At 39.3% G+C, this 23,544-nt stretch overlaps 1 protein-coding gene across 2 annotated transcripts in view; it reads left to right on the forward strand.

The window, feature by feature from the left end:
* The window catches only part of LOC149303140 (pleckstrin homology domain-containing family H member 2-like), a 44,654-nt gene extending 23,005 nt beyond the window's left edge, over nt 1-21,649 (forward strand). For both annotated transcript variants that reach the window (XM_089481554.1, XM_089481556.1), the window contains exons 10-29: nt 288-429; nt 1,428-1,564; nt 3,471-3,581; nt 5,369-5,455; nt 6,716-6,874; nt 7,059-7,139; nt 7,230-7,409; nt 7,882-7,990; nt 9,647-9,759; nt 11,639-11,818; nt 11,917-12,014; nt 13,159-13,336; nt 14,013-14,168; nt 14,716-14,813; nt 15,199-15,340; nt 17,052-17,179; nt 17,634-17,763; nt 18,001-18,087; nt 19,705-19,842; nt 21,464-21,649. In XM_089481554.1, coding sequence (XP_089337680.1) covers nt 288-429; nt 1,428-1,564; nt 3,471-3,581; nt 5,369-5,455; nt 6,716-6,874; nt 7,059-7,139; nt 7,230-7,409; nt 7,882-7,990; nt 9,647-9,759; nt 11,639-11,818; nt 11,917-12,014; nt 13,159-13,336; nt 14,013-14,168; nt 14,716-14,813; nt 15,199-15,340; nt 17,052-17,179; nt 17,634-17,763; nt 18,001-18,087; nt 19,705-19,842; nt 21,464-21,649 — 2,640 coding nt within the window. The remainder of the gene's footprint in view (nt 1-287; nt 430-1,427; nt 1,565-3,470; nt 3,582-5,368; nt 5,456-6,715; nt 6,875-7,058; nt 7,140-7,229; nt 7,410-7,881; nt 7,991-9,646; nt 9,760-11,638; nt 11,819-11,916; nt 12,015-13,158; nt 13,337-14,012; nt 14,169-14,715; nt 14,814-15,198; nt 15,341-17,051; nt 17,180-17,633; nt 17,764-18,000; nt 18,088-19,704; nt 19,843-21,463) is intronic.
* The last annotated feature ends 1,895 nt before the right edge of the window (nt 21,650-23,544 follow it).

The raw sequence follows: 23,544 nt of genomic DNA on the forward strand, positions 1-23,544 counted from the left end.
GACCACTTCTCTAAACATGAGACAGAGAAATGATATATGATCAGTACATGTTACTATGATGCTAACGTGAACAACATCACCAACAGAAAATATATATTCACTTATTTAAAGGGGGATAGTAAAGTTATATATATTTGTAAAGTTAAAGATACTTTTTTTTATGCATTTCAGTTCCTTTTTTTACTTGTAAGGGTAGACGCTTGCAAACATACATAGAACATCATTATTTTTCAAGATGTCCTGACATATATAATTAGCTTTTAAAGTCATTTCTCTATATTGTGTAGAAAGCTACTCAACTAAGCTCCAGTCCGTTGGAGGATTCATCTGGATCCGAGGAGGAGGATAGTTCGCGATCGAGCTCCCGGACCTCGGAATCTGACTGTCGGAATCAGAGCGACACCGGAAGCCCCCGCGCTTTAAAGAGAGGTCTGGAAACACTTATGGTTGTATGGATTATCCCGGGAAAATAAAAGGATTTCAGTCCAGTTTCAGTTATAATAACAATCAAATAATTTATTTTATAATTCATACCGAGCTCACTAACAAATCTAGTGGTTATTGAGAAATGGTGTTACACTTACAACTTAGTTCAAACAGTTTAAGACGGATACTAACTTTATGCTTAACAGTAACACTTTATATGCCTGCTTGCCCTGTTATGTAAATTATTGAGTTATATTTTGGTACAGAGATGGACTGTGTCCGCTGTGAAACAGAACTAAGCATATTTCGTTTAGGTGATCAGGGCCAAAGTGGCTATTTGGCAAACTAGGCAAATGCCCAGAGGGCTCAAGAGCACCTTCCACATACTCTCCCAGCAAGTCCTGTCCTTTAGTGTGTGGCCGCACAAACTTCATTTATTGGCTTCTTCCCGTCCGGCACAGAAGATGAAACATTTATTATGCCACTGAATTGGATTAGATTGCAAGCTTTCAAAAATACCGGTACTTAGGTCTCTTCTTCAGTTTCAGCGGAAGCAGGTACACAGGTAGTCTCAAAAGCTTGCAATCTAACGCAATTAAATTATTCAATAAAGGTCTAATCTTTACAAAATTTGCTCATTTTCTTGTCACAGTAATCAGTGACATGACAGCCGCTGGAGACTTTTGAAAAATAATAATAGTTTTCCAAAGTATTTTCCTGACTATCTTTAATGCAGATGTTTGGCTGTTTAAGTGTTGTGCTTGAAGATGTTCTAGACCTCACTACGACGGGATTCAAACATCTGGGGTAGAGGTATTACGCATAATTAAATACAGACACGGAGACATTTGAGACCGGCAATAAGCTAATCTTAATTAAGAGATCCCTTATTTCTGGTGCGTAAGGGATAGATCTGCACACAGATATGATCACGAAGTGCCATGTAGGGTAACAAAACCAAAATAAGGTATTGATGAAGTCGGAATATTATGTGTCCGCAGGCATCTCGTTCTCGTCCATGACATCAGACAGCGATTATGCGATTCCTCCTGATGCATATTCCATCGACAGCGAATTCTCAGAACCAGAACAGAAGCTTCCAAAAACCTGTTCCTCGTCAACTGAAAATGGCAAAAATGTAAGGCATGTGCTGCGGAATAAACACCGCTCCCTGTCTGTTCTTGGATTACTGTTATCGTGTGCAGCCAGCATTCCGCTGAGTGTGATGGGAGTTGTGGCACAGGCTGCGGTTAAATGCAAGGTCTTCATGTGTAAATATGTCCATGAGTCGTGTGGCTTTGGTCACCGTTTATCAATTTGGCTTGTGTCCCTCAGTGTAAATATATTTTCAAAACTTATAGCATTTTCAGTATTTTAATTTCCCTTATCTACCCTGATTTTGGGGTGATTTTTGGGGCACGTGGTCACCCCGGATCCAAATTCAAAGGACAGCTGCCTGAATTCTGATACCCGTCATTCACTAAAAACTAGGCCTGTGTGTTTTATGAATACCTGCTCCATCGGCCATATGCAATACAGTGAAATATATTGTAAAAGCACTTGGATTTTTTCATACAATGTGCCATTGGAACCCAGGAGTGATGGGAGTGATAAATGGCCATTGGAACCCAGGAGTGATGGGAGTGATAAAGGGCCATTGGAACCCAGGAGTGATGGGAGTGATAAATGGCCATTGGAACACAGGAGTGATGGGAGTGATGAAGGGCCTCTGTACACCTATGAAGAGATTCCATTAAAAATTAATCCATCTACAATAGGCATTTAGAACATTAACACCGTATGCGCTGTATTTCTCACCCACTCCTGTGTTGTTATAATGGACAAAATGTGCTTTTCTTTCAAAACCAAAGAATTTACTAAGTGATCCCAAACTTTTGAGCGGTAGTGTATGTGGAAAATTTAAATGCTGAACTCAGTTGACCTGTGGGTAAGGTCACCTGCTTGCTGTTATCAGTATATGATACATGGGTTTTCAGCCAGCTCCATGAACGCCAAATGTTTTTCTGGTGTTGATCTGGTAACTTTTCCAAGTATCTGTCTAGCAGATATTTTCGAGAGCCAATACCCAAAAGCTATATCAATTCTAATTCTAAAATTTGGTTTCTTTTGGGAGAATTCAGACATAAAAACGTGGATCATTTACAGCAAAGGAGAAATGTAAACTATGTGTAACCGGTGACATCATATTTTGGTCTTAACATGTTTTTCAATTACTTTCATTGCTAAATGTACTGTAAGTTTAGCTTGAATTTGATATTCGTCAGCAGCTGTGACTGCAAATTCATCATATACATCAGAGATGACAAATTAGTGCAAAGCTTCTATATATGAGAGTTTGGCCTGTGGCATAACCTGGCCCAAGCTGATGAACCCTAGGGTGGCAGCTACCTTGGTATGGTAGCCCCTGGCTCCCCTTAATCCACAACAGATTACCCCATTGGGCTCCCAATGAGTCAAAGCTCAATTCTCCATTTGAAGAGATCTCTGATCCATCTTCTTAATGGACCATTACCACGCTTATCTGGGTCCTGGAATACATATGGAGGGGGGATGATAATCAGCGTGAGGAAGAGAGATGACGCACAGGAGGGCTGAGCTACAGTATTTTTCTCCTTTCTCTATTTTCTCATATGTCTCTTCTTTTTCTCCTCTCTCTTCCCATTTCTTCCCTGTCTTTTTATTATATCTCTCCTGTCTGTCTCTTCTCTCTATGCTCTGCTTTCTCTTGAATCACTGCTCTCTTTCAAACCAAACATTTTAGGTGTCACGGGTAAATCTATTCCCATAGCCACACCATTGGCCCATGGTCTCACCATACCTCCATGTGCAACCAGTCCAGGAAACTACATGGCAAAAGGTGGTAACCCTTTGAGAGAACTTCATATTCCATCATTCTGGGCAGAGAATAGGGAGGTTAATATAGGATAGTGGCTTAACGTTTCCAATGATATTACTTAAATCACTTTATTTGGGGATACATATTTAATTGCATTTCTATTATATTTTTGTTATTTATGTTTCAGGAGCTGCTTGAAAAATCTGGATATTTGTTAAAAATGGGAGGAAAAATTAAAACCTGGAAGAGACGATGGTTTGTACTCAAAGGTGGTGAATTGCTATACTACAAATCGCCTGTAAGTGGCAAGTTGGGCTTGAACTGCATGTTTCATAATGGCAGCTTAATATACAGTGATATGACCCTTTCTCATATTACACATGCAGTATGTGCGCTGGTGGGTGGACAGGGTAATACGGGGGATGTGCATAAAAACAATTATATAGATTGTTTGGTTGCATCGTCTGTCAAGCCAAGACTGCAGCAGAGTGGTAGTAAGTATATCACGTGCATGGAGATGTCTTGGGCTGAACAAATGTCTTGCTTGGAATATAGCTGGGGCAGTGGAAGGGACAAATGCCTATGAAAATATTCTGCAGAATCCCCCCATGCATTGGCAAGGGGGACAGCATGGTGATTTAAAGGGACCTCTCAGCTATCATATGCATTAAGGTGCATATGATGGATGGAGTCTTCCTTTAAGTTGACTACTCAGGTGCAACTACGCAATGATTACTTGAGGACAGGGAGTCAAATCCCATTTATTCATCTAGATCTGAACATAAGAGCGGCCCCTAAAGCCCTTTATAATATTAGATTTACAGAACTGTATCAAACACATCCTAACCAATTCAGTAAATTCTTCTGCAGCTTTGCGTTGAGCAGTTCTGCACTGAATTGATTGACAGGCAAAATCACATTACTTGCACTTTTAGTTGTTTTAATGAGTTTTGGGGAGTTTTTGGTGCTGTCTGACCCCTGGAACTCGAACCACTTCTGCTGCACCCAAAGTTCATACACAGAGCGACCTGTACTGTTTAACTTATAAAGCACACAAAGGCTTTTGATAAATCGGCTCTCAATCCTCCAATTAGTTTCTTGAACTGTGAGGTGGCAGAGGAAATGTCTTAATGACGGTGTTTATTTATAACAACGAGAGAAACTTCAGTGAATTGGCGTAGTGGTTCCCATCTAGAGGAGGTCGGGCATAAGTGGAGTCAGTAGCATAAGGCAAAAGGAAGCAGATGTTCCAAACAGCGGCATAGGGTAAGAAGGCATTGAAAAGCAATTTGGATTGTAACAATACACAAAGTGAGTGCTAGTCCTTCAGAATGTCAAAAAACTGTTTTTGAAAAATAAATCTTTACAGTAGCTTTGAAGAGCAGCAGCCATATTCAGGACCCTAGGGAAGACCATTGCCCAGTAGGCAGGTGCCCAACGGTGCCTCCTACATACATCCAGCATGCAATTGTATGTGTTGTATTTATTAGAGAACTGTCAGGGCTGATTTTACCTCTCCAATGCGGAATGGACAACAAGTATATCAATCTTTATGTCCCTTCAAATTTTGAAGTTCCATCATTCCTGTCTGTATTGCTATCCAGGAGCACTTTTGAGGATCCTCTGAACATAGAGTTTTTCCTACCAAGCAGTGGTGTATTCTAACCTAGGTTGACTATGCTCAGGGTGGCAGTTCCAGGGGGCAGAAGCCCCTATGCCACCTAACTCGGGGCATGCAGATTGTCCCTATTGGGAGATTCCTTTTTAACCTGCCCATATACACTACAGAAGACAATGCCTAGCCGTCACAGGCTCCGTAGAAAACGTACTTGGTTCTGCGTGTCCCCACAATACAAGGAAGTAATTAGGTAGGGGAGGGCAAACGAGACGCAGCCTTGGGTCAGTACTTCAGCAGCGTCTGGCCAAGATATGCCATTGCTGCCAACAGTGCAGCTTTATGTTAGGGCATGATACTTAAAAAGCATTAGGAAAAAACTTTAATTTCCCATAACAGGATTATTGATCTAATAGGAATATTCATTATATATTTAATATACGGTATATATATTTTTGTTTTCTGTACAGAGTGATGTCATCCGAAAACCTCAAGGACAGATTGAATTAAATTCATCCAGTCACATAGTGAAAGGAGACGGAAAGCAAACAATCCAGGTGATGCATAATTGCAACTCTATTGCTAGCATGAAAGACGAGAATTAACTGATACTGTACATGCTACATATAGTACGTGTTTTATATTGTATCTCCAATAGAATAACTGCATGTGTATAGAAGTAGACAGTATCACACCACACTACTGCGTACATGTGCAAGAACATGAGTAACGAGTTTTTAAAACATTTGAAGATCCCAGCATGAGAAATGATTAAAGAAAAGCATAGGATCCAATACCAGGACATGATTGTGGATAGTCCATGATCGCTTCATGACAGCTCTGTAGGAGACACATGTATATGTGTAAGTGTGTGAGCATTAATGTGTATATGTAAGTGTCTAAGAGGGACTATGTGTTAGTATGAGTGTGTGTGTGTTAGTATGTGTAAGTGTGTGTTAGTGTAAGCGTGTATGTGCATTATAGGGGGCTCATGGGACTACTTGGCTTTACCTGGCCCTCAGGTCAGAAGGTGCCAGCTCTCCTCTGAATGGATTTGAGATCGATACCTTTTATTTGTTTGGGTCTTTTCTTCAGATCTTGGAGGTAAAGCCACGTACCCGCATGTATGCAGCCGATATGTATGATACCCACTGATTAATTAACCTCAAAAGTGTTGGAAATTGTCATGTAATGCTGTGAATGCACTAAAATAACTGAACACTTTTCTAATGATGAAATAAATTTAGGCATGATGACAAAGCCATCACAGAAACCAGAGAAAGGGTCACATAAGGGCAACATTCCAGTGGACAGCTAAGGTCAGGGGTTAAGAAAGGATCAGGAGACCTTCACATTAGACCTTTGTGATGTCCTGGCCATATATCTGCCTGACATTTAGTAATTTAACATTCTAAGGAGGCATCCTCACTCCATGCAGAAACCCAACAAAATGCTGATGAACTAAACGCATTCTTAATTTTCACTCTGCTGACTTTCATCCCCCAAGGACAGGTTTAAGAAAATTGTGGATTTGTCCTATAATATCCTATTGCTATTAGATTAAATATATGTATATATATATACCGGTATATATATATTGCAAAAGATGTTGACTGATACAAAGAGTGAAAGATGATTATATAACTACTATATATATATATATATAACTGTATTTAACCCAATTATAAAGCCCCCAATTGCTAATTTTCTGTTTGATAAACATTTGAATAAAGCTGCCAGTATGTTTATCCCCAGTGAGCCCTGAGGAGATTGTAATGTGAGATCACTTTGTTTTATGTTTGTTCTTGGGTACTCAGCTTGTCACAGAGAAGCGTACGTACTATCTGACAGCAGATTCCCCTAATATTCTGGACGAGTGGGTGCGAGTTCTGCAGAACGTGCTACGGGTACAAGCGGCCAGCATACTATTCACGCAACCTGATGTTAAGGCGACAGTGAAGGGACTGCTGACGAAGGTGAGAAAATGAAACTGTTCAAGCTTCTTTTAATTGGGTAGTTAGGGGGGCATTGGTTTTGGCAAAATGTACTTTTCCAAATTCCTCCAAAAAAGCAAAATTAAAAAAAGTCCTATAAAAGCAGTGTTAGAAGTTAAAGAACTGTTTTAAAAAAAACCCCATATCTTTGCTGTCTACATTTTAGGTGAAGCACGGTTACTCCAAGAGAGTTTGGTGTACGTTGGTTGGAAAAACCTTGTATTATTTCCGCAGCCAGGAGGAGAAGGTATGGAGAAATTCTCCAGGGCTGGTCCTTCATAATCTCTAGTTAATTTGATGCGTTGAAATTTTTTATGACATCTAACACATCTTACAGTTTCCTCTGGGGCAAATCAAATTGTGGGAATCCAAAGTGGAGGAAGTGGACAGATCTTGTGACTCAGATGAGGATTATGAGACCAGTGGACGGAGTTTGCTATCAACGCATTACACCATTGTCATCCACCCTAAAGAACTAGACCCAACCTACCTTCTCATTGGCTCCAAACATGAGAAAGTAAGACACGGACGTTTATTATGTGACATGATGAAGCAGAGAATCTTGGAAGTAGAATTTTGGAAACAGACAATCCGGCCACTTTTTTCCCCATGCAATATGGCCACAGAGAGCATATAGGACATATAATGCAACCAGTCCTTTAAATTGGGTCGTTAACCATATAATGGGAAAAAACAATGTCTTATGCATCATTGACCTTTGCTACTCCATTAGCATGGTTGGCCCTTACTTGTCCGTGTCCATTAATGCCAAGAGGGGATTAGAGCCTAAATCACACTAGGATTCATATTAGGTTTGATTAATAGGGCAAACATTTAATGGCCCCCATTTTATATTTCTTTAATAATGTAAGGTTTAGTAGTAGTTGAATTAGTACATTTGATACTTACTGCTAGAAATATCTGATACCCGAAGAATATATCAATGATATCCAATGATACGGATAAATATTTTGTTTTTTTCCCACCAGGAAACATGGCATTATCACCTAACCATGGCTGCGGGTATGACTGGGGTGAATGTCGGCACAGAATACGAACAGCTTGTTTGCAAGCTGCTCAGTTTGGATGGAGAGTCATGTAAGTTGTTGTCTTATAAGAGGAAAACATCTGTCTTGTCTCAAGTAGGATTGTAATGACCATTGGCTGAGCTGGACAGGGGTCAGTGCCAATAACAGTGATAACTGTTGAGAATTTTTTTTTATATTGGGTTATGCGCCAACCTTTTATGTTATCCTTCCAGAATGTTCTACTCCTCCTGAGACCTCCTCCCTTGTGTATGACTTGCCAACAGAGAATGGCATCCATGCTATTTTACTGCAGGGGAGTAGGGGGCTGTTCTTCATCCAGTACATTGCAGGATACCATGTAGGCTTCTTTGGCTGTGCAGGCCTCATTAATCAAACATGTAGATTATTATTATGAATTAGTAACATAGTAACATAGTTCATAAGGTTGAAAAAAGACCAAAGTCCATCAAGTTCAACCTATATACATATTGTGTCCCTACTGTGTTGATCCAGAGGAAGGCAAAAAAACACTTATGAAGCAGATGCCAATTGCCCCATACCAGGGGGAAAATTCCTTCCCGACTCCAAATATGGATTTATTTATCAGAATAAATCCCTGGATCAACGTTCTGTCCCTATTAATCTAATATCCATAACTTGTAATATTATTGCTTTCAAGAAACACGTCCAGGCTCCTTTTGAACTCTTTTATTGAGTTTACTATTACCACTTCCTCTGGCAGAGAGTTCCATAATCTCACCGCTCTTACTGTAAAGAACCCCCGTCTGTGCTGGTGTAGAAACCTTCTTTCCTCCAACCGTAGAGGATGTCCCCTTGTTATAGATACAGTCCTGGGTATAAATAGGTCCTGGGAGTGATCTCTGTACTGTCCCCTTATATATTTATACATAGGGATTTAATAACTATGTATTACACAAAAGCCGTCTTTTTTCCAAACTAAATAACCCTAATTCTGATAATCTTTCTGGGTACTGTAGTCCTCCCATTCCCCTTATTACTCTGGTTGCCCGTCTTTGAACCCTCTCCAGCTCCACTATATCTTTCTTGTACACTGGTGCCCAGTACTGTACACAGTATTCCATGTGTGGTCTGACTAGTGACTTGTACAGTGGTAGAATTATTTCCTTGTCGTGGGCATCTATGCCCCTTTTGATGCACCCCATGATTTTATTTGCCTTAGCAGCAGCTGCCTGACACTGGTCGCTACAGGTAAATTTACTGTTAACTAAAACTCCTAAGTCCTTTTCCATGTCAGTCGTCCCCAGTGTTTTCCCATTTAATACATATTCCCAGCCTGGATTTTTCTTCCCCATGTGCATAACCTTACATTTATCTGTGTTGAACCTCATCTGCCACATCCCAGCCCAAGCCTCCAACCTATGCAGATCCATTTGTAATCGTGCACTGTCCTCTATTGTGTTAATTGTTTTATATAGCACCGTCATAGTCTGTAGCGCTGTACAATTGGATCTTAAAACAATCTTTAAAAACAATAACATAATATAACATAGTATCGCATGTCCAGTTGGTGGTCAAGGTTACAGACCTTGTTAATTGTGCAATTAGCACAGGAGAAAGTAAGCTATATGAGACTTTAATGAAACACACAAATACACAGTGTGGATGCATTCTGCGAAGATGACGTACAAGCAGCTCTGTAGATGTTTTTTTCTCACACGCTCGTTCTTTTCTATAAATTGTTTAGGTTCTCAGATCTGGAGACATCCAGCACTTTGTCACAGCAAGGAAGCCATAACATCTCCTCTAACGACGCTGCCATCCGAAGCTCTGCAGACAGAGGCAATCAAACTGTTTAAGGTAACGCAAATCGAATGCATTTAGTTGTAAATTGTAATAAACCGATGATCCTGCCCATGAGATTACAGTCTAGCCTCGTGGCACCTTCATACAAAGTTCCAAGCGAGAATGATGGGCTTTATGAGGGCTTGCATTCTAAAAGTGAAGTAGTTCATGGTATTGAGAGGTGCTGAAGAGTTGAGTAACAAGTCCAAGTTAGTTCATTGAATATAATCACAGGTAACATTACTGTCAGATTTTAATCTGACAGCTACTTGGGGGTGAGTTTGCAAGTGGTTTATACTTTAAATGGAATACTGAGATATGATTTGTCCAACCTATTGATATGATTGATTCACTAAACTTTTCATCTCCTTGACTTCACCATGCATTTTAAAGGACTGAGCGGACGCTGTATAATGCATAATGCATTCTCATAAGTGAATCAGGAGAATGGCAAGCAGAAGTCTCCATACATTAATTATGTATGATGCAGGGCCAGCTCGGGCCTTTTTCAAACTTCGCTCACTGGGGTTCACCCTGTATAATGCACAGTGATGTCACGTGGCTGAAATGTGGTGCAAACTCCTGGTTTAGTGAATAGAACTTTGTGACCACAAGAGGGCACTGGAGTCACAAGATAGAGGAGAATGGGGATAAAGAGTAGAGACATGACTTCTGGTTCATCTTTCCCAAGGGCTTCTTCTACTGAGTATGATCCCTTAAAACACAAGGGGTTCTATAATAATAATACATAATATTCTATATGCTATAATAAGATAAGAAAACAGTAACGTTCGAGTTCCACTGGACCCCTCTGAAATAATAATCTGGCCTGATAAGGAAAATAGTTAAACTTCTCAGGAACGTCTCTGTTGCAATGCGGTCACTGAATGGACAGCCCAATGGACTCTCGCGTGGTCCACGATCATTAAAATGATTAAGCTCGTGCCAAAGCCGCAGTCCGCAGGTGTTTGGGTAGAATCGCTCAGGATGGGGCAGTATATACTATACACTATACAGGATAGGGCTCAGTGGAAAAGTAATGTTTCTGGTACAAAGCGGTGATAATTAAACAATTAGCAAGGAACCACTTTGTGCCAGAACTGCTTCTCTTTTAGTTAAGGGATAACACAGATTAAAAATGATTCAAAAACAGTGTTCTGCAACACTTCTGGTTTTTGGATAATATGATGTATTCATGATTATCAGGCAGCTGCATATTAGTCATTTCTGTGTGTTCTAGTTGTGTTATATTAGCCCAATCTAATAGACAAACACCTTGACTCCTTATCGTACTTCTCGTGCTACTTAATAGAATGTCTCTGTCTCATTTACCCTGCTAGCACTCTTAGTAATGAAAGTGAGTAATGTAGGAACAGACTTCATTAGCATTGCTATAAAGGATCAGATCAGTTCAAAATATCACATGACTGACAACAATGGCGGCTTCCAGGTCTGCAGATAAAAGGAGTTTATTGGAACAAAATGAGATTAAATCAGGTTTTTTGTCATTGCTGACCTACACTACTGTATACAGCACTGGGATTTATTACTATATACATCTCTGGGGTTTATTACTGTATACAGCACTGGGGTTTATTACTGTATACAGCCCTGGGGGTTTATTACTGTATACAGTGCTGGGGGGTTATTACTGTATACAGTGCTGGGGGGTTATTACTGTATACAACGCTTACGGTATACAGCTCTGGGGGTTGTTACTGTATACAGCTCTTGAGGTTATAACTGTATACAGCACTGGGGGGTTATGTTCAAAGAGAAAAATATATATTTTTTATGTTAGGGGGTTGAGCATCATTTGTACTTGAGGACTGTTGACACATTTAACGTATTCATGCCAGACTGATAATCGATTCTGTTTGTGTTCTACGCGCAGACCTGTCAATTATTTCTCAACGCGGCGGTGGATTCCCCGGCTATCGATTACCACGTCTCTCTGGCCCAGAGCGCCCTGCAGGTTTGCCTGACACATCCAGAGCTGCAAAATGAGATCTACTGTCAGCTCATTAAACAGACAAGACACCGGCAGCCACACAACCAGCCGAGCCCCATCCAGGTGCAGCATCCTTTATTTACTTGGCAGCCCGCGTCTGTTATATGTGCTAATCTCAGAAGCGTAGAATGGCCTTCTTATTGTTTTCTCTTTCATGTAAGGGTTGGCAGCTGCTGGTACTCTGCGTTGGCCTGTTCCTGCCCCAGCATCCTTATATTTGGCTCCTGAAGCTGTTCCTGAAGAAACATGCGGATGCCAGGTAAACATGCGCAGCTCCTGAGTCAGCAGTCAGTTATTATACGAGACATTATTTTCCTTCACGTTGCATTCCGGTTTGATCCGAATGTATCGAAGTAGGAGGAGGTGATTGTATTTGCGATGCGCTCATGATGTTCAGTATCATTCATATTATTGGGAAAAGAAAAAATGTCGGTGCGCTAAGCTAGTCTCAGGCTCAAATAATACAAATGTATAATACGAGGCCTACCAAACAGGTGTAAGCATGCTGCAAAAACAGTGTATTGGCTGTACAATGTATACAAAAAACAAAAACTGTCTGCGCTTCACAAAAGGTTACTTCAACAAAAGGGCGGAGCCTTCAGGAAACCTTCTTAGATTTTTGTCAGAAACAGAATTTGTTGTCCAAAAACAAATGGACCAAAAATGAAATGAAAAATGTGTCTGAAATGGAGTAATTTCTAGTTATTTACAGTACTGGTAAACATTATGTCTATGCTGTAAGCAGGGCTGGATTTCCCATAAAGCGCTGAAGGCAGAGTTCTAGAGGGTTAATATTTAAGGGCTCCACGTGTGACTAAGTGGTTGCCCCATCCACACCTTCCCAGCATTATTCAGATCCCAGCATGGCCGAGTATAATATCTCATAATGATTTTAAGGCACGGGGAATGGCTGAAGGACAATAACTCCACAAACATATAAAGAAATTCGTCGCAATTAAATACTTTTCCAGTCCCTTTAAATTAGGGAATACAGATATTCAGTCGTTTTTGTAAATCGAAGTTCGTATACAAAAATCACCATAGCAACCATGTTATGTTCCTACGTATTAGGAGTTTTTATTGGTTGCTATGGTGATATGACCAAACTTTGCACCAGTCACTTAATCATATGTGTCATTCCTTTTTCCTACACTAATGGTTTATGATTTTCTTGTCGTATAATAAGTGCTTTTATACATCACTTAAATTAAAGATGATGCGAATGACCAGGAATTCTGCTGGTGAGCCATTATTCCAGGTTTTCTTTTATAGTTTTGTTAATGGTCACCTGCTAGTTGCGGGAGGTAGAGGAATGTATGAAGATTATTCACTCGTGTTGTGATCAGGCACCATAAAGAAGTATTTTATTAATGTGCTTCCTGCTGCTTCTCATTCTGTTTCAGGTCTGAAGCTGGGAAATATGCCATTTATTGTCAGAGATGTGTGGACAGGACCCAACAGAACGGAGACCGTGAAGCTAAACCTTCCAGGATGGAAATCCTTTCAATCCTCCTGAGAAATCCTTACCACCACTCCCTGCCGTTCAGCATCCCTGTGCACTTCATGAACGGCACATACCAGGTAGTAATGCCAATAAGTATCTAAGTCTATTACCCTTGTTGTAGGGGGTTCCTGGAACTCACCTAAATGAGCTATGCAGGGACAACTTGGCCCTTCTGCAGGGTTGGACCTTCAAAAGGCATGGTGAAGTCACTGAAACCACAGCTCTCTTTTATGTGTGAAAGCTCTCAAATCTACATATCCTAATGTTTCTTCTAAGCTATAGGTGTGTGCAGTCTTCCCTGCCACCATTCTTTTTATGTACACATTAAAAGATATAGGTAGAATAACTTAAAGCACTACAAGGTATTGAGATGTACCATGTGAGCTATGGAATTAAAATATGCAAATTTGGTAAACATAACTGGAAACTTCTATTTCTGAGGTTATGAATAAAAAGTTTTGTTGTCTCCTTTAACGTTGGAAAAAAAAGGGAAGCTGCCTGGGCCCCGGCGTGCATTCAGGGCATCCAATGTGGTGCAGGTACAATTGGGGTGGGGGGGCATTATGGCAGGCTTGCTTAAGACCCCACTGTCGTTAGAGATGGTCCTTTTGATGACCTGCTTAGAGGATGCAGAGCAGTTTAAAGTACTGGGGTTTTTTTTCTAAATGCATGCATCAGAACGGCTTCTTCTTGAATATATAGCAGTAACATTATGATACAATTTCCCTATTACGTTTAATGATTTTGTTCCAGGTTGTTGGATTTGATGCCTCAACAAGGGTTGAAGAATTCCTCTGTACCCTTAACCAAGACATAGGCATGAGACATCCAGGAAACTCAGGCTTCGCTTTGTTTTCTGATGATCCATCTGGAAAAGATTTTGAACACTACCTACAAGGAGACATCAAGGTAAATCAATAATTCCACGGAGATCCATGTTGGCTATATTTATGTAACCATTTAGCACAATGGCTGTGAGGGGCGGACGGAATAGTAATCGCTCAAAATGTATTTTTAAATGACATTAATTATTTTGAACAAAGATGGTCTTAATCGCTAGGAGACTGGACATCAGAACTATACATGGGGACATCAGAACTCATTGTTCATGGTGGCCCATTGGGCAACAAGGTTTCTCATCTCCTGGTTTCACGCCCAACCCCTACTGAATTAACAAACTAAATTCACTCAGCAGTGCTGCTTAATCTAAACCTTAAAGTCAAGGGCAGAATGCAGACCTGGACTGGCCATCAGGCACACGGGGCAAATGCAATAAGTGCCTGGTGCCTCCGACCCCTTATCAGCACTCATGCGTCTCATCCAGTGCTCTAATATGCATTGAATTTGCTTTTGATGATGTTTAATTTGCATTTGTGCTTTAATATTATTTACCAGAGCCATTGCGTCAGGAAAGAGTTCTCCTTAAAACCTTGACTTTCATCTCTGGTCATTATAGGTATGTGATATTATCTCAAAGTGGGAGCAGGCATCTAAAGAGCAGCACCCTGGCAAATGCGACAGCACCCGAACTGTCCGCCTCACCTACAAGAACAGGTGAAGATCCTTTCAAATGATTTATAACTCATTTATTAAGTGAACGAGGACGCAGCCGTCATCCTGTAGATCTATAGAATTTGTTGGAAACCTGATGTGTCTGAAGAACTGTAAAGTTCAAATAATAACCCAGCATTGAAAATTCAGCATACAGCAAGTTCTCCACTTTTCCCCTAAGTCCGTATAAAATAGGATTTATTCTGGTTGTCCTTGGTTTTAAACGTCTTGACTTGGAGCTGAACAAACCTCAACCACCACTTACTTGCCTTCGGGAATCTAATTGTAAATTGGACATATCTGTGCCAAAGGCATCACGCTCCGTAAGTAATTTTAAGCCTCTTTAGTTAAAAGCTGTATTTTATTTTTTTTTGGTATTGTATTGCAGGCTAAGTTTTTCGATGCAGGTGCGAGGGGAAACCGAGAGAGAAAAGCTACTGTTAATGCACCAAACAAATGATAAAATCGTTAACGGCATTTTTCCAGTAAATAAGGAACTGGCGCTGGAACTGGCTGCTCTACTGGCCCAGGTAACCTCTGAGAAAGAAACTATGTATACCTTTTAATGCAATTTTCAAAGCAATTACTTTTAATGAAGCATTTAGCTAATGCGCAGAACACCATCAACCATTAATTATACAATTTGTGGTCTGTATGTAAAAAAAAAAAATGATGTCCCAAGGTGGTTTTTAACCTTCACTTGTTCTATTAATCTTGCGCTTTTCCTGTCCTGTACATTGCAGGAGGATAATAGATGTGAACGCTAAGGTATTATTAGTACATTGTTTTAATGATGCTCTGTGTACAGTAATGCGCCTAATGTATGGAATAATGGGAGTAAATGGGACTTAAAAGAAACAGACTCAAAGGTGAATTAGCAATGATTTCATTTTGAAGCAGTGGTTCTCTAAGAAAGTAGATAATACTATATGTTTCGCTCTGATGGTCTTCAAAAATAACAATCTAAGGCAGGGGTGTCCAAGTTTTTTCTGCCCAAGTGCAGTTCATCAGAATTGTATCCGTGCGCGGGCCGCACTCATTTTTCACTGAGAGAAAATATGGCCTTTAATAAGATATGCAGATTAAAATAAAGTAAAATGACACAAAACCTTTACTTTTCCTCTCACTGTTTTCTGGGATTTCTGGGCCTACAAATTCAGGATTCTGGATAAGTAAAAATAAAATAGTTCTATTTATTTTAGCGATGCACTAAAATGAAAATTCTGGACCAAAACCAAAAATTCAGGGTTCACTTAGCCGAAACTGAAAGTGCCCCCCCCCACACACTTTTAATAAAAAGTAAGTTACACACCAAAATTGCACTCCCAGATTCCAGCATGTACTGGTTGGCTGGGCATTGTATTTTGTGTCCAATTTTAGTGTGTAACCACACTTTTATTAAAAGTAACACACCACAATTGGACAAAAAAAATCAACAATATGACTTGGCATGATAGGAGTGTGATTGCTAACAGCAAACACACTCTTTTTATACCCAGGCAACCAGTAAATGCTGGAACCTAGGCATGATGGGACTGTGATTGCTGTTAGCAATCATACTCCTATCATCCCAAGTCAGCCAATACGTGCTGGTACAGGGTGGCTGTAAGTGCAGACCCCATACTGCTGGCAGCACAATACACAAGGGGGGCAGCTAGCTGGCTGACTTGGCATGATAGGAGTGTGATTGTTTAGGGACTACCCATATATATATATATATATATATATATTCTTATAAAATGCAATACATTTATATATTTAATATATAAAAAAATCTCATGCAGCATGTATATATAAAAAGCATTTGTATTAATGTTGAACAAAAAAAGGAGAAGTACACCCCATATCGCTGCTCAGACTCAGCTATCCTCCAAGCTGTGATCGCTTGCTCGGCTGGCGGTCCCCCAACATTTATACAATGCTGTTCTACTTAGGCCGACTACCTGCCTGCCTGCCCTCGACTAACTTTCTTGCGCAAGCAAAGTGCACAGAGTCTATAAAAAGTTGCCGTCTGAAGTTTATAGGCACCGCGAGGAGCTCTTCTTAGGTTAAATCAGTGCTCCCTCGCAGCAGGTATAAAACAAAAAATGGGGGTATTATGTATGCGGACCATGGGCTCCTTTGGCCCTCCCCGAGTGATGCCACTGCCTTCACACTTACAATTTTACAATTTGTATTGATTAAATTGGAAAGAAATACCCCCAAATGTTTGCTGACTGTTCTATTCTTTTTTCTCATTAGGTAGAAATTGGAGACTTTGAAAGGCCGTCCCTAGGTGGCCAACTCAAGTCAAATCAGACACTGAAGCAAGCATTGGAGAGATTTTACCCCAAAAAATACAGGGTTGATTGCACAGACGAGCAGTTCAGGTAAAATCCTGAAACATGTTGATAGATTTACGAAAATTTCACTGTACAGATCTTTGCTTTGGCGGATACAGACATTTAACACATTGTATTAAATTCCATATTATTCCAACATAGCATTTGCCAGCAGAAAAGAACCATTCGGCAAATCTAGTCAAACCGTAATCAGTCCTTGGCTTATTAGAACATTGATATTTTCTACAGATATTAATGTGTGTTATATTTTTTATTTTTAACGGTTTAGTTTGTAGATTCTATTCTTCTATTTTTACCTTCTTCTATGTTTTGTTATTACCATGTGGAGTTGATCCTTTCTATGTGATTAATCCTTCATGCACTCCATGTGTTATATAGTTCCGCTAAGCATATATAAATGATTGTTCTTTTATAACTAAACAGCTGCACCTTACTTTAAATCTGTCACTAAATGTGGAATCTTAAACGCTGATTTTTACAGACAGCTTCACCAGCAGCTGGCAACAAGATGGATGGCACTTAGAGGTCACAGCGGCTTAGACTGCGTCCGAATTTACCTCACCGTGGCAAGAAAGTGGGCCTTCTTTGGGGCCACGCTGTTTCCAGCCAAAGTAAGACATTCAGCTTTGTGTACCAAGGATTAAGGATTAGGTTCATGTGGCATTCCCTTTCAGTCTTTATCATAGGCCCATCCCTAGTATTACTTCTAGTGGAGAATGATTGGGCATGGAAATTAAATTGGTTTTCCTACCAGGTTTTGATTGTAAAAAGATTAGAGGGGCCATTTGTGTGTTCTTATGTTCTCAAGTGGTATAAAAGTGCCAAATAACAGCTGTTTTCACCCACAGCCTATACCTCCAATGCCTTTTGAAAGTTCCTCTGTGTGGCTTGCTGTCCATGAAGATGGAATTAGCGTTTTGGAGTATCACTCCATGGTATGTTGAAGACATTTCGTTTACTATTACAAATAATGTGTGTGTATATATATATATATATATATATATATATATATATATATTGCCAAAAGATGTACTTAGCACTTGACTGTTTGCAGTATATTATTAATTAATGTGCTGCTCAGCCACATGTTCTCTAGACGTGTGCAAATGTGCAAAAAACATTTTGGGAAGTTTTTCGTTTTGGTTTTGGACCATTGGTTTTCGGACAGCAAAATGTTGTTTCCTGCCCATTCATTCAGACAAAATTCAAAGGGCTTTTTCCATTCAGAAACTAAATCTGTGCTCTCTCACACTCTCATTTACTTTGTCAATATCTCCCTACCTTTTCCACCGGCCACTCATTTACTCTGTGTCACAGTCTCCTTTTCTGCAGCTTCTTCTCTTGCCTCTTCTTGTTCTTCTGCCTTCTTTCTTCTGTCACTGAAGTTTCAGCGAGAGTAAGTGTGAGAGCAACAAAATGCAGATGAAAATCTGGCGTTCTGTGCTTCCATTTTGTTCATTGGGGGTCCCTCCTCGTTTTAGGACATTTGTACGAAATAACGAAACTGATACATTTTGTTCAAAATAAAAATTGAAAGAATCTGAATGCACAAGTATAGCGTTCTAAATAGGGAATAGGATTTCTATAGAATATAGAAAGTTTAAATAGAAACCAAGTTTAAATGTTAATTAATTTTATTTGGCTTAATTTTACTGTTCTATGAAAATATTTAGGGTAATAATAAGCCCTAATAATAAGTCAGATCCTTTGAATGTATGGACTGTAAGAGGTGCAGAAAGTGTTGGCTTTAGATAAATAAAAGATAATAATAATAATAATAATAATAATAATAATAATAATAATAATAATAATAACACAAAATGTCTGCAATGCAGAACTGGCCAATGAATGCCTAAAGTAGGGAGGTATAAGGAGTTGGCAAGGATTTAGAGGATGGGAAGGTAATTCATTGAGGGTTGGGGGTAAAGAAGACACAGAAGATCAGAATGGGGCAAGGGATTCTGATTAGAGCTTGGTTACTGCCATATGATCATGGTGAAAATTGTTAAAATACTTTAGTTTAAAAATTATTTTCCTTAGAGCAAAAAGGGTTTTATTGTTATTTTTCACTCTCTGTGTTTACTTTCATGTCTTTATATATATATATATATGTACCCCTTAATGTCTTCTAAATGTCTTGAGCAGGCATCGCATATAGATATAGATATGATTTCAGGTAAAACCAAGCTCGTCAAACAGCTGTAATAAACCAGCACTAACACAAAGCATTTCATGAAGTTAGAGTTCTTTTCTAAAAACCCTAGAAACAAAGGCAATAGAAAGCTACCTCCATGGGTGTATCAGTAAAATGGAAAATTGCTTATTTATGGATTTATTACAATCCCGTTAGCTTTTTTTTCTCTCGAAAACAAATACTCTCTAGACATATTGCTTAATGCTCATACATCCCATGAAAAGCATAATAGTGGTTTTGTGGTCTTTTATTAAGTAAATGCAGTTCTTTGTCTGAGAGTTTTCAACACAGTTTTTGTTTGAATTGGAAATAAAAATAATGTTTTGCTTTCTTTCCACCCACTCTTCTTCTTCTTAAGAGGCTGCTATTCACTTACGTATATAGGAGTCTAATGACCTTCGGAGGTCACCACGATGAATTTATGCTGGTAGTTAACAACACTCAGACAAAGGAAAAACCAACTGAAAAACTCCTGTTTGCCATGGCTAAACCCAAGGTAAGTACATTAGCTGAAATACACGCCTGCATGGCTAACGCAGGCTTTTAGGACTGAAGTACTCTTACGGGCTGGGACACAAAAGGCAGAAATTAAGCACCTGTGGCTTAAACAAAGCCGTGTTTATTATCCTAGCAGGACGTAGGTAGGGGGAAAAAGGCAATTATAAACTATAAGACCCGGCGATGTGATTATGGAACGCTTGTTCCATTGTTCCGCTAGTCTTCTCCCTCCGGGGTTGAACATTTGAATTATACAAATAAATGGAGCGAGGCAGAAGTGAGAGGGGCTTTAAACTGTGCAAATCAGATTGCTACTATTAAAAATAGCAGGGTTAGTGGCACCTGAATTACATTTCTCCTTTGCAGAGGAAAGTTGGCAGTCCAAACCCCATTTAGTTATTTGTTTCAGAAGTCTATGTATCTGGTTTTTTTTTTTTTTTAAAGAGGTCTTTAAGAGGATTGACTTCTTGAACTATGTTTTCATCATTATTACCAGCTGTGTCTTTGCCGTAAAGGTACCATGGCTAAAGCAGAAGTCAAATTGTCAGTAGCTCATCACTGTAGAACCGTGTTGCTTTGGATACTATTATGGGTAGAACAGCTTATATGAACAATTTGGCCGCTGAAAAATTGTAAATAAGTGAAAAGAGGCTTCCAATTCAAAATGATTTAAAATATACTGAGAGGGTCGTCTACTTTTCAATATTCCAAGCCTCTTAATAACGGGTGCAGTAGAGATTGGACAGCAAACTGGGCTCTACACAGACTTGTTATGTGACTTTTTGACCTATTGATAACTATTTATGTGATTAAGGCATCTGAAAGAAGGATAATGCTTTTTTCAGTCATTCCCTGCTCTATACACATTAGTGTAACCTTTGGGCTGTAGAACACTGTCATACGCTCGTAGCCAGCAAACCTGCTGAGCTCCTGGAAAAGGGGGACAACTGGGGACAGCAGTAGTTAACGGCATGGCTTACAGGCCTAAGGTGTATTTGTCCATCTCCTGAAATGCCAAGCTTGATGCATGGAGACCCATTCCCTGCAATGGCTGCTGAAATACGTGTCGATTGAGTCCCTTGTGCTGGGCGCACTTTGGGATCTGGACTAACCTTATGGATGGGAGCAGCAAAATATACCGCATTGTAATTTTACGAATTTATAAGGAAAATTATATAGCCATTTGGTCCAAGAGAACATGGAGTCTTTAGCCAAAGTTGATACCTTTTATTGGGCCAATGTAGAAAAAGATAAAGTTACTCAAGCTTTTAGCACCTCAGAGGCCTCTTATTCTGTCTAAATCAGAAATATTCAAGGTCAAGAAAGCTTGAGTAAGGCCTAATATCCCATTGGAATCGCTAAAAGCATGGTTTCTTGTTTGATTACCTCTAACTCTCCTATTAGGACATGGGAGCTCAAAAGTACAATACTCTTTTCTCCTCCATTGGTGACTGTTCTTGGGGGTGGAAGGTGGTGTCAAGTAGACATCTCACAACTCTGTGTAACAACATAGTGACATTATGATGACTGTAGATCTGTCTTTATCCTGGTACAAGTCTTCAATTTTTATAATTCCAATAAAATCCGGTAACCATGGTTTTACTGCTTTTGTGTTTCAGATATTGGAAATAACATTGCTAATTGCTAATTACATCAATACATTACAACAACAAAAGGTCTCTACCCATCACCTATCAGCTCCCTCTTTTCTGTCTGCCCAAGGTGAAGAATCTAAGAATAAGCAAATGGCTGGCCACTCCAACCCATCAAACAACAGGCCTACCAAGGGCCCTACTCTGCTTTAAGGACACCAGCTTGTGCGATGTATTACAGCAATGTATTTATCTTGGCAGCTGCTCTTGTGTCTAATATGACTCTCTTCCCATGCAAACATAGACCCCCCACCCTGATCCACAATTACATGGGGGGTTTGGAATGGCAGTTTAGCGAAGGTAGTGAAAATGACATCATAGCACTGTGCGCATAGACAGAGCAAAGATCACTTCTACTTCACAGTAACGCACCATGTTGCCACCCTAGGTCTGCTTGGCCTCTGCTTAAATTAGATACTGGCTATTTAATAATCTGTTATCCAGTTATATCTACTTTATCAGGAGCCATAAAACAAAGTATGTTTGCATGCATTATAGTTACATAGCATAGTTTATTTGTGTCTGTATCTAGCTTGTAGAGGCTGCATTCAAGAAATGTTTTTGAGTATTAGCCGCCCTTTAACAAGTCAAATAAAACATTGTGACACATCTAAGCAGCGGATATTGGACAGAGCCATGGATCATATTAGTGTGGGGCTTATAACACCTCCTAATAGGGTGGCAACATGGTGCGTGAAATGAAGATGTTGTTACTGAGGGGTGGGCATTAAACACCAAAAATATCTCATGACCTACTCATTTATGTAAATTAGTAACACATTAACAATAATATCAAAATTACTTTACAAAATTCAAACTATGTAGCATTCTTAACTTTTATTGTGGATAATATAGAATATCAGAGTAGTTTATTCTAATTCCTATTATTAGAATATAACTAATATTAGAATATTAGTTTATTCTAATAACTTTAATTCCTTGCATTAGAGTAGATGCCTGTTGCCTACCCCTGGTGTAAAAACATAAAAGAAAACTTTACCACTTTTATAGTAAAGCAATAATGCTTATTTTTACATAAATAATATCTATTCTTTGCATAAACATACTAAAATAACCCTTACAGCTGCATTGTAATCTTGCCATTTTGAAATTAAGTGCCTTTATTTATTTAAGATAATACTTAGTTAATAATTTAGTTTCATTTAAATTATTCACTAAAAAAAAAAGTTTTAAAAATGTTTTAGGTATGAATTAAAATGAGCTATTAGAGAAAACACGAACTTCCGGGTATTTGCTAATTTTCCTTAATATTCTAGGACTCAGATGGAATTCTCTGGCCACAAAGATCAAATTCATACAGACATATTTTAAATGTCCCGCGTGACTCGTAGCATATGTTAACTTGTACTAACACAAAAGTCTATAGGAACTAATTATACCAAGTTCCTGGGGACTCGGCCAAGGGGTATAGGCTGATTTTTAGGGTTATGCCAGGTTAGTGACCTGGTTCCTTTTAAAGAGCAGCAACCATTGAAACTTATCCCCAGCTTGCTTGATACATGTCACATGTATACCTTCAGAACAGAAGCCCACTCAATAGTGAGCGAGCCTGGGGTGGGCTTGTATCCTTTAAGAAAATCATATTATACAACAGTACGTTTTTACTGCATCCCCCGTTACTCTTGGTTCATCGGATATTTTCCAGGAGTTATGAAGCCATTATGCAGGTTAATGCTTTTGGGGGCACTCTGAAAAAATATACCCATGCTTTATAATAAGAGACTCACTTGTCAGCTGTCAATTTGGTGATGAGGTCAATTATGACTTCATAGTAATCATAATTCTGGTTCTTTAGAAATCTTTGCTGGACCAGATTGCTATTTCAGCCCCAGACATACCGCATGTATCACACGCACTACCCGTAATCCTGGTAACATAATAAAGATATTACATAAAGGACAGTTGGATAGGAGACATGATAGAACATCTAGCCATGCCTATTATTTTTCATCTAAAATATTATTTGCCTTTATGGGAAAAATTTTTTTAATCAGTTTTGAGAAAAATGCTAGAAAATGATCTTTAGC

This window comes from Sceloporus occidentalis, unplaced genomic scaffold (assembly GCF_023333645.1).
Source record: "Sceloporus occidentalis isolate IW3139 unplaced genomic scaffold, rSceOcc1.0.p SCAF_15, whole genome shotgun sequence".
Lineage (NCBI taxonomy): Eukaryota > Metazoa > Chordata > Lepidosauria > Squamata > Phrynosomatidae > Sceloporus > Sceloporus occidentalis.